The sequence below is a fragment of the Embiotoca jacksoni genome, unplaced genomic scaffold (assembly GCF_022577435.1).
Source record: "Embiotoca jacksoni isolate LCO1_2020_lvr unplaced genomic scaffold, fEmbJac1.0.p SCAF_135, whole genome shotgun sequence".
Classification (NCBI taxonomy): Eukaryota; Metazoa; Chordata; class Actinopteri; family Embiotocidae; genus Embiotoca; species Embiotoca jacksoni.
This window is the reverse complement of record NW_027185269.1, coordinates 159665-170821: the sequence shown is the minus strand read 5'-3', so window position 1 is coordinate 170821 and position 11157 is coordinate 159665. Positions and strand designations below refer to the sequence as shown.

At 40.4% G+C, this 11157-nt stretch overlaps 1 protein-coding gene across 3 annotated transcripts in view; it reads right to left on the bottom strand.

The window, feature by feature from the left end:
* Positions 1–5946: 5946 nt before the first annotated feature.
* Positions 5947–11157, bottom strand: part of LOC138196836 (C-terminal-binding protein 1) — a 30356-nt gene continuing 25145 nt past the window's right edge. For 2 of the 3 annotated variants that reach the window (XM_069147214.1, XM_069147213.1), the window contains exons 8-11: positions 10776–10906; positions 10304–10431; positions 9687–9801; positions 5947–8847 (exon numbers count right to left, since the gene is read on the bottom strand). In XM_069147214.1, coding sequence (XP_069003315.1) covers positions 8655–8847; positions 9687–9801; positions 10304–10431; positions 10776–10906 — 567 coding nt within the window. In that variant the 3' untranslated portion in view covers positions 5947–8654. Of the gene's footprint in view, positions 8887–9686; positions 9802–10303; positions 10432–10775; positions 10907–11157 lie in introns of all 3 variants that reach the window. The other variant, XM_069147215.1, reaches the window with a different exon arrangement.

The following is an 11157-nucleotide window of genomic DNA, read 5'->3' as shown; positions in this document are numbered from 1 at the left end:
ACTAAAAATATGAAAATCATACAGTGTTTTTTTTAATCATTACAGTATCATGAAACATACAGTTACAATACTCAAGTGTATCAATATTTTTCGCACCCCTAATACTTGTATTTGTGTTGCTGGTTGCTGTATTAGCTAATTGAGCTGAGCTAGTTCACGCTTTATCGTAGATATTTTTTGCGCCATACACGTCATCACCTTTTGAGACAATGTTTTGATTATGGGCAAAACGGTTTACGCTGAACTACAGATCCTGCAACTGATTAGACGGTCAATTTTACAGCAGGTTTCTTGTGAATTTACGACAGAATGGAAAAGTTAGCGTTGACTTCAAACTTGCACAGCTGCTGCAACGAGCTGCAGCTTCTTAACACCTGCTACGACCTTAAAAAAAAGAGCGAGTTGGACATAAAATCAGCAACCCAATTTAAAATTACGACTATCCTGCACGTCTCAAAGCGCCCAGCTGGAGCGTTCATAATTCTGGATCCCGACAATCATAACCTGCTACTGATTCTGGCTGTATGCCTGTCTGTCTGCTCTGAATACTCCTGTGTGTATAATATATATGATCTGCGTTGGCCTTTACTCTCTAAGTCATGTGAAAGAGTTGTCTCTCAAACAGCTTCCTGGAGCAGCATTTGGAAAACAGGCTGTTATTAATCTGTGATGGAATGAAGCAATGCCACATGATCTGGATTTATTCACATATTCCCAGAAGAAAAAGGGAAGAAATCGCCTGATTTGTTTAAACACAGCACTGGGTACTTCTGCAGCTGGTTAAATGTTTCATAGCAACTGGGATTAACAATAAGGGTGGTGGGGTTTTTACTTTGGAAAGACGACGAGAAGCCTTTGAAAACAGGAGCTGGTTTTTGACCTGTGGGTTAAATTGCGAGTATGTAAAACGAGCATCCGAAGCGTCTTTAAACCTCAAGTTTTGAAGCAGGAGAACAGCTGTACTTTGCAAACCCATATTTATTAATGCCTTTCGATATATCTTTTTCAAGACCGCGAATCATCCCGATGGAAAGTGTGACCACTCAGAACAGACAAACACGTTTAGAGGCGTTATTCATCTCAGTATTCCCTGGTTGGACTAGAGTAGTTCTACCTAACTGAGCATCGGTTTTAATATAATGGCAAACAGTGTTGAGATTGTGGACTTGTGGTCTTATTGTGTTAGCTTGCCAACTGACTGTTAGCAAGCTCGTCAATGCTGTGCTATAGCTGGCATTTAGTGAAGTGCTACATTGGGGAACAAAACGCCAGAGGGTCGTAAACATAACACCGAACAGTTATAGATTAGATTAGATAGACTGACTCAATGTTTTGGATATGGTAATATCGTGATATGACATAAGTGTTGTCTTTTACTGGTTTTCAAGGCTGCATTACACTAAAGTGACGTCAACTTACTGGACTGCTGTAGCTTTTCTGTTATTTTCCTTTTCTCATTACTCATTATACCCACATTGCTGATGATTATAGGTCAAAAAATCTCTGCGTAAATATTTTGCCAAAACATCAACTTTCATCCTACAATATCGTTGAAATATCAACATCGAGGTATTTGGTATCTTAATACCAGGACCTGCAATCAGATGATATATTTCTGTGTCTGTCTTTTCTTGGATGGGAAAATTACCAGAACCAACACACGTAAAGGACTTTGCAACAAAATAATGGAAGTAGTGTTTTTAGTATTTTGTCCACCACCCATAGCTTCTCGTGTGCATGGATGTAGTCCTTCCTGTGTGTGTTTATGGGAACCACATGGCATCTGTCAAGTGTCAGCTCCTCCCACCTCAGCCACATGTGAGCAAAGAAAAAACACACAGAAAACCCCAGAACCCTGGCTGTGTAAAGTGGGTCAGCACCTTCAACGTCTTGTTTAGGAAACACACACAGAAACAACACGTTGAGTGAAAATGAGAAAACGTGACTGCGACTCCCGCCGAAAAATGTAAACAAGATGATTTTAAAAAGATGTTTTTTTTACAATGAGAAGATACTTTATTTATTAGAAAAGTAATTTTCTCTTCATCGTAATCATTTCGATTTGTATCTTTGGCTGTCTTTCTCATGATCCTTGTCCTCTCATTTAGATTCCTGCGGTTTCTCCAGCAGCGGCAATTCTATCCAGCAGTCTATTTATTTTCATATAAACTACTGCAGTGTGTCTTTCAACATCGTACGGGTCTAACAAAACCCATTATGCCAGAGATAACTATATAATTTACTTTAACAGACCCGTTTGAGGAATTAGAGCCAGTCTTTTTGCCTTGTTAAAACCCCTGATATTAAATGAGGCATTCAAAGGCAAAAAAAAAACAACCAAAAAACTTGTTTGGTGATGAAGCCAGTTATCATCGTAAAAATGGATTAAATGCAACAAAATAGCAGACATATTGAAAGTACACCATTTCTGCTGGCCACCAACAAAATATTGGTGACCTGCCAAAGCAGCCAATTGAGTTGGCACCTTTCAGGCAGCAGCCATCATTTACAAGCACGTGTCTGGTGTTTATGAACCGCCAGACATTTTTCTTGGCAGGGTTGAAGGGCCCTATGAAACAGTATGTGGACCCATTGTACAGTGAAACCCGCTGTTGAAACAAGTGCTAATGGGAATCTTGCATTTGGTGGGGAGCTCATCTCAGCAGGATGCCTCACCTTCTCAGTGTCAGGGCAGCCACTGTATTCCACCACATTTCTGTGGATAATAATCCTCCGTCAGGCTTTATTTGGACTGTGCCCAATCGAGGGGAGAGGAGAGCAGAATAGAAAACAGAAGAGAGAAAATGTCAGGAGAAGAAACCACAGAGAGGTGAGAGGAGATGTGAGGGGAAAGGCGAGAAGAGCAGAGAGAGGGGAAAAGGAGATGCAAAGAGGAGGTGCGACAATCCACCCATTTCCTTTATGTCCATCATCGAACAATTAATCTGTTAAACACTGGCCCGACCTCATGCGTGCGTGCACACACACACACACAAACACACATCTATCATTGTCACATTCTCCATGGAGAATAGCGAGACCCATATATTCACACGCTGAATTTATGTCTGATAGCACACTGCACACGAAGGCGGATTAAAACTCAAATTCATTGTGTCGTGCGTAATGTTGTGTAGTTGTTTGGCTCACAAGATTGGAAACTACAACATAGTATATTTACAGTCTAGACAGTCAGTTTCTATGAATTCTAGTGATATTTCGTATCATGTCCATTTGCCAGAGCTGTTATATTTAAACTTTCAAGGTTTTGTTCCCTTCATGACTTCGACTCTTGTTCGACAGCCAAGGATTTAACAAGGAAAAAAGCCCCGCTCTCCCGCTTGAACCCTGTAACACAGCTATGCTATAACATGGATTAATGTTAAGTGCCTTGCCCGAGGGCAGCTTGATGATATTTCCTGCAGGAGTGGAGAGCGTTAGTCATTCACCTATCCTTTCTCAGAATTTTCCATTTCTTCAAACAAGCCAGCATCTCTTAAATCTACAAGCTTAGTCAATATTCACAGTGGAAGATGTGACTGCTTAGAACACACTGATGGTTTTGTACAACGTCTCCAACCATTGAATTTGAGTCTGGTGCTGGTCCTGAGGTTTAAGCAGACACTTATTTCCTCCCTAAAAGTTCCAGCAGCCTCATGAAAACCTTGCTTGCCCCTTTGCACAGTGCCCTTTGGAGGTCCCCATTATAGTCCAGTTAAACGTGCCCTCTCCCTGTTTTCGTTTTTGTGCTGCATCTGGTTCCCATCCTGCTTCCTGAGGTTTAGATTAAAACATCTTGAGTTTCCAGCTGCTGGAGAGCCGCTTCCAGCGACTGTAACCCTGAATGGATGAACCAGAGAGGGAGGAAAGGACAAAGAGAGGACGACGGAGAGGTTTCGGTGTATGAAGGGAGCAAAAGAGAATAAGATAAAGAGAAAAGCAAAGACAAAGAGAGGTTGTAGAAGTCTTTCCATGTCCCATGTGAGAAGTCAGCTGCAGTCAGTTCCCGATAACGTGATTGGCAGGATACAACTGATAATAATTCATATTCCCACAGCCAAAGAATATTCTTTTTGAACTTTAAACTGTTTTATAGTTGTGGTTTTTTATTCCAAATTTTACTCCAGTTTAGGTAATTTATACGACTGTATAATCAAATCTATATTTCCTAATTTAACTCTCTATTTGAGTGAATTAATGAATGCTCGCTGCCATCTGCTATGTTGAATGGAAATACAGTTTATTAGACATGCAAGATACATTATTTTCCTGCCATTGCTTGTACAAGACTTTTGCTTTTCTTCCTAGACTCATCCAATATTTGGTTCACTTTCTTAGTGCGAATATGCAAATTATTTAAATTGTACGTAAACCTGAGTTCTTGTTCTTTCAGTTCAAATTCCAGTAATATGAGGCCTTCGAATCATTGCTTTTTGATAACCAGCTCTTCCGTGCATAATTTACACACAAACGGCATGAAAGATAATTAACATATACACTTGTACGTTGTGGTTATTGTATGAGGTCTGATGTGACACCAGGCTTTACGCTTGAGCAGTTTATAACTGTGTATACGCCGGGAATATTATGCTCGACTGAGCGGTACAAGAAGTCTCGACAACAACAGTCCTAATATGACACAGGTGCCTACTACATGTCTGGAGGAACATACGAAGATGAACATAAATTTGTTGCATGAATAAACTGGAAAACACATGCAGGTAGCACGGCGATTGCGGATTCAGATGTCACATCTGGCTTTCATGTCATTCTCTGTAGTGTGATTGTTGCAGCTGTGCTAGTGACATCTAGTGGAATCAGCTAGAAACTTTGTACTGAGAGCCGAAAGAACACAGTCTGTTGTTTTTACTTGTGTACAAAAGGAACTTCTTAAAGAACATGTCTGGAAGTTCATCTAGCCAGGTACATTTGAGCAGTGTAACAATTATCAGTAAGTACTTGTCAACAAGACTGTTGTTGCGTCCTTTTTCGACACTGAAGATAATTCACAGTTTTCGGTACAATAATGAACAACTGACAAAGCATGTGAGTTTGCTGGATTTTGTTAATGGACACTGTTGATAGCTTTTATATACATGGTCCTTTTTTCAAATAATAAGAAATATGGGGAATGACATGCAGTAAAGGTCCAGCTGGGAATGAAACCAGGGACTCACTGCTGAATGCATCTGCATCCAAACCTTTCTGTTTATCAGGTCACTTCATAAGCTAGAAAACTTTCAATCAAATTGTGGTGAGACAGCTCCAGAAACAAACTATTATATTTAATTTCTTTATTTGTATCTATATTTTCTTGAAGTTTCCAAATTGAAAATCATAAGTAATAGTTAATACGTAACACTTTAAAAAAATGTCTAGTTACCAAAGTAGAATAAATTATTATAAAAAAATCCTTCACAGAGTGTACTTTAAGGATTTTCAAGACATCCGAGTTGCTCTTATCCCGCTTTCAAACCAATGACCAAGGTCAGATCAGGGGTTTGGGACCAAACTTAAACAATTCTTTTGTCAATTTAAAATCAGTCCTTCAACTCAGGTTAACCTCTGGTTATTCTGATAGGACCTGGGTCAGAACCCAGGAGTGGTGCATAACAATCAACTCATAGACTGAAAATTGGGTGTGGGTGGACAACATAGCAACGCAATTGTGGCCATACACACTGAAATTGACAAAGTCCAATCCTGTGGGTCGGACCCACCGCGTGGAAGTGCGTATATGGTGTGAAGAGGTATCAGACTCTCCTTCGTACCTCTAAGCTTATCTTTTGAAAAGACTTAATTTCAGCTTTGACTGTAGGATTCTCATCTTTCTAACAGGAAGATACCTGTAAGGTCGTATTGTTTGAAGCTAAACTTAAAGAACCCCCCCCAAAAAAAAAAAAAAAAAAAAAAAAATCAACATTACAGATGAATAACACACAAACGTCACCTTTCCACAGTTTATTTCCTTTTAAAATAATTCATACAAATGCATACAGTCACAAACATATCTTTGTCAGGTTGTCAGTTTTGACCAAAAATAATGATATTTACTGTAGAATATAGAATATGTATACTGTATATTGCTACGCCTACTACTTTACCATAAAGGGGACCAAGGTAGGCAACAGTGGACTGTCTGTTACTACCAGGGATGGAATTTCAAGGAGCACCTCAACACTTAAAATCTAATCTAAGATAATCTTGTCGTTGTTATTTGTGGCACCCAGCGGTTCGAAGGAGGAATGCTTACGGTTTATATCAGGAAGAACGAGCAAAGAGTTTCTTCCCCACAAAATGACAGGCATCTGGTGAGGAAACATTAAAGTTCACAATATTACAGCACTAATTTCAGGATGTTTGAGCTGTAGCCTGACGGTACCTTCAGTATAGACGCTCGGCCAGTGAGAACTCGAAACTGGCCCGGGTTGTAAAATACTCACCGGCGGCTAGCGAAATTTCCATCCCTGATTGCTACGCTTACTACCTCACCATGAAGAAGACCAGGTAGGCAACAGCAAAATGTTTTGACTACTCAGCTGCTGGTAGAAGGGGATCCAGAAAGCACTGTCACTCAGCTGAACTGGAATCAGTAATAAATATTCCAGAGAGAAAAAAAACAAAAACAAAAAAAACAGTTTTGGGTGTTTTTAAGCACTGACATGATGATGATATCAGCATCTTATTTACATTGTGTGAATGTTACCGGTAAAATTGTAAGATTACCGGCTGAGTTTGCCAGCCTTGGTTTGAAGTCAAGTTTAAAGCATTTTTAGATTCAACAGAGTGTTGAGTTGTTTAGCGAGATGGCAGTCTTTGTAATGATGCCTTGTGGAGAGTACGAGCCACCACCCCTTCTCCCAGTGCTGCTTTTTTAGACACAGATACAACCAAGTCACATTGACACAGGCAGGCAGAACACCATATGTACACATAGACACAGAGGCCACAGGGGGTGGCTAAACGGTAGACTCATGGAGGACCCATCTTGAAATGTTAGTGTTACTAGTCTAGAGAAATCAGTACTGGCTGACGCGCTATCGTAAGACGCCTTTACTTCATTGTGCATATTTGCAAAGATATCTGCCATGTTTGTTTAAAAGTATAGTTTTTTTTGTTCTCACAAGCAGGTTGTTCCTCTTTTATAGAGTTGATCAAACTGACAGGAAGTGTAGTATTTTAAAAAGTCTTAAAAGGCCCATTTGGGAGCAAATCAAAAAATATGAAAATTCGATTCAATCTAACTTCCAGCACATCGCCGTCTCTCTGTCAGTAACCATTAACTTCACTGTGACATCTGTACATGTGGCTTCTGAACTTCAAATGGAAATTAAAGTGGAGTTTTTCCTCAACTCTGCCAGGTGATTGGACATATTTATAGCTAGAAGGGCAACTTCAGCAGAATACTGATTTATCAGCTCGAAGCAACAATGATTCATCAAACTGTTCATGCTCCATGACCTGCACAATTACTGCATGTGATAGGGAGAAGTACTGGATCATTAGACACAAAGAAGACAAGATAAAAATCCTTTTTGCAAGACTGTTTCTCAAACTGTAAGCCGCTACAAACTCTCAGTGCATCACCTTGTCAATGTATAAATTAAAATAGCTACAAGGAATGAAGTCCCAGCCGAGTGTACCGTTTTGCCGCCTCCCCGCGGCCTTTCCTCCCATAACCCCTTCAATTTGGGTCAAACATTTACACAAGTCCCAAGAGCAAAATCACATGCCCCTTAAACATAACCAACAAAAGCAAACATTAGATCAACTTTAGCTCCCGTTAAAGTACTTTTATCTAATGTAGCAGGACACGAAAAAGGCAAGCAGGTAGAAAAACAAAAGCACTAAGTGGCATAGAAAGGAATTTATAAAACAAAAAACTTGAAAAAATAATATACCAACTGCGGAAACTTAATTTCCTGAGATGGTGTGCAAAAAGCTGCCTCTTTTTTTGGGGGGGGCCTTGCTAATCTGGGGACACAAAGAGAAGAAAAAACTAAAATAAACGGATGTTGTATTCGCAAACCGGGTTGGCTACGTAGAGAGATCACCTTTTGCTTTTGTTAAGACTGGAATACAAATATCAGTATCTTCTTGCTGTAAATCTAAAAACTGTACACAGACAGGTTACATTCATTTCATAACCTACTAAAGTTGCTTGTACATCAAACTAATGAAAGGACACGCAAAAGAGAGAAAGACATGAAACCCGCCCCTCTAACTTTGGACACACTACGGTCTAAGACAGCGGAATTTGATTCTGTATTTTTTTTTTTTTCTTCCCAAATCGACAGATAGTTATCATAATCTTTTAGTTCTGGCAGAGAAGGTGAAGATCGACTTCTGGTTGGGGCAGAGGACAACTGTCTTGCTCTTTGATTCGAGCTTCCAACAGCTGTCTGCTCCTCTTTCTCATCATCACCTTCCTCTTCTTCTTTTTCTTCGGAGTGAGAGCTGGCCGCTGCGAACCAATTGCCAGAGAGTTGTGAATCGATTGTTATTGGGACCTCAAACCGGTCAATCGGACACTGAACCTGTCTGATGACAGCTTGTCACTAGGGAACTTATCGCTATGGTACCGGTTGCAGTGCCAACCTCCCCTTCCAGTCACCAGACAACACGGGCAAAGCTCGTTGTAGTGTGTTGTGCGGCTACAGTTGGTCGTTCGGATGCTGCTCTCTGTCGCCCTCTGGTGGCTTCACTGTGTTTTGTCCGGGAGACGGTGCGTGGGGAGGGTGCGAGGCGGCGGGCGGGAGGGTGTGTGTGATCGGAATGGCGCTAGGCATGCCTTCAACGGGTGGGGGGAGGCCTCCCGCTGGCAAGCTCACCACTCCTGGGGGATACCTAGAGGGGAGGGAGGGAGATCAAAACCTGAAAAAAGAACTGAGACAACAGTTAAGAACCTTCCACGTTAACATTATTGAAGCTCATCTAATAGAAAAATTAAATCCTTAATTAATCTATCTAACCATGAAGATAGTTTTGGTTTTATTTGATCAGGTTTTAAGATTTAACATCAACCATTTTAAAACAGAAACAGATGAATGAAACTGAATTTGTCATGCTTACATTTAATCTTTTAATACCGAGACTTAATTTTTCCCAACAGCTGACTTTTTTTCTCTGATTGATCCACAGAATACACAAAAATATCAAGACTAATATTAAATAAAAACAAAACTGTGTGGTGAAATACTATTAAAAGTAGGCCAGAAAAAAACAACAACATTATGTTCTCAGTGTTTTGTATAATATGTGTAGGTAACGCAGTGTTTCAACAGGAGCCGTGACCTTTCTGGTGAACTGCGTTGCTATTCTGGGCTGCGATACACCCTGTAAATATTTCTCGGTACCTCAGCAGTCGATTTGTTGTTGTTGTGTCGGGTATGTCATTTTCTGACATTGCCCAGCTGAATTCCTCATGCCATGTGAAGACACAATCTACCCGTCAGTCTAATTATAGGCCCGTGTGCTCTTTTATCATGTGCAGTCAGTGCTGTCATCACATCTTTGAGCACTGTAACTCCTACTGGGTAGCAACATGCTCTGTATATGTGTAATTACACTGGAAACGCAAACACTTCCTGCCATTTCAAATTTTTCCAAGATATTTAGTAAACATTTGTTGATTAAAATAATAAAGCTGGTTACTACAGATGTGTTATTGTGATGTCGGTTATTACCTATAAGCCCCGTTCAGCTCAGGGTGGACGGTAGCTGGGTCGACTCCTGTCCAGTGGTTGTTCTGAGTGAGAAACTCTTTATTCACACAGTTCTTCAGACTGTCCGGGATACGACCTTAAAAACAAAAACAGAGAGGGTAAAATATCAACTGCCACAGTAAAGAAACTCAAATTAATAGTCCTGCGTGCTGCAAGTCACTCGGGAGAACTAGTTGGCGTGACTGCAGTTCGTTTCAAAGCAGGTGTGATTTATTTTTTACCACACTGACCCACTTTCTGCAGACAAGGGTGGACAAAATTTAACAGGCCATTGGTAAATGGACTGAACCTCTGGGGAAACCACAAGAATGTAAAAGAGAGACAGAATGAGTCAAGTAAAAGGATAAAAAAAAAAAGTCAGGAAGTTGTTGGAAAGAAACCGTCAAGTCTCTCTGCTACAGAGAAAAGAAGAGTAGTTCATGCTCGACTGGATTGAAGCAGAACACCTAAAAATATCTTCTTTCTCTTTACTTTGGTTTGTATTTTCTCACGGGGGTCATGTTTTCTGTCAACGCGTGTGCGATTTCATGACTGTGTGTGTGTGTGTGTGTGTGTGTGTGTGTGTGTGTGTACGCTACCTGTCACAGCCCTTCGGATCTCCCTGGCTGCCTCTTCCCGCATCTCCAGCGATGCCTGTTCGCTGTACCAAGCAGCATGTGGTGTGCAAATCAGATTGGGAGCATCCTTCAGCGGACCCTGACTGAAACTGACACACGTACACACAGTGCAATGAGCTGTACAATCTCAGCCTTTATTCATCACCGAGTAATATTTTAATTACTCACGTCTATGAAATGTCTGAATTTGACATTAAAAAAACAAAATAAATAAATAAAAAAAAAGCAGCCATTCCCTTGAATTTGAGATGCTAACATTTTGCTTGATTGATGACTCTATAACAGTGAATTGTAACATTATAATCCGTCATAAAACTAATTAATTCACTATATAATCAGGATTTGCTTTGTGGCTTACAGAGGACCAAGTAGTTACACAATGAATTTGTTGAGTTACGAAAGTACAGATATGTAAGCCGAGAGAGTGTGTTACCTAAAAGGCTCCGTCTCATGAACATCCAGAGCAGCTCCACGTATCCTCCCCTCCTTCAGGGCCTGAGCCAAGGCCTTCTCATCCACCAGACCCCCCCTGGCTGTGTTCACCAGGAACGCCCCCTGACGCATCTTTAACACACACGAGTACAGCCAGTGATTTACTTTCAGTTAAAGCGGCACGCCACATTTATATTTTAACATTAGTGCAACTTGGCCTGGGGAAATGTAAAGTTACAATGATATTAAAGAGTAAACAAAATACAATAAAGCTAAAAAAAAAAAAAAATCACATATTCTGCGCTCAGGGCAGAACTTTTAATCAAAACCGAACCATAACAATAAATAGGTGATATTTTATTGATCCACATAAAGGGGTTGTC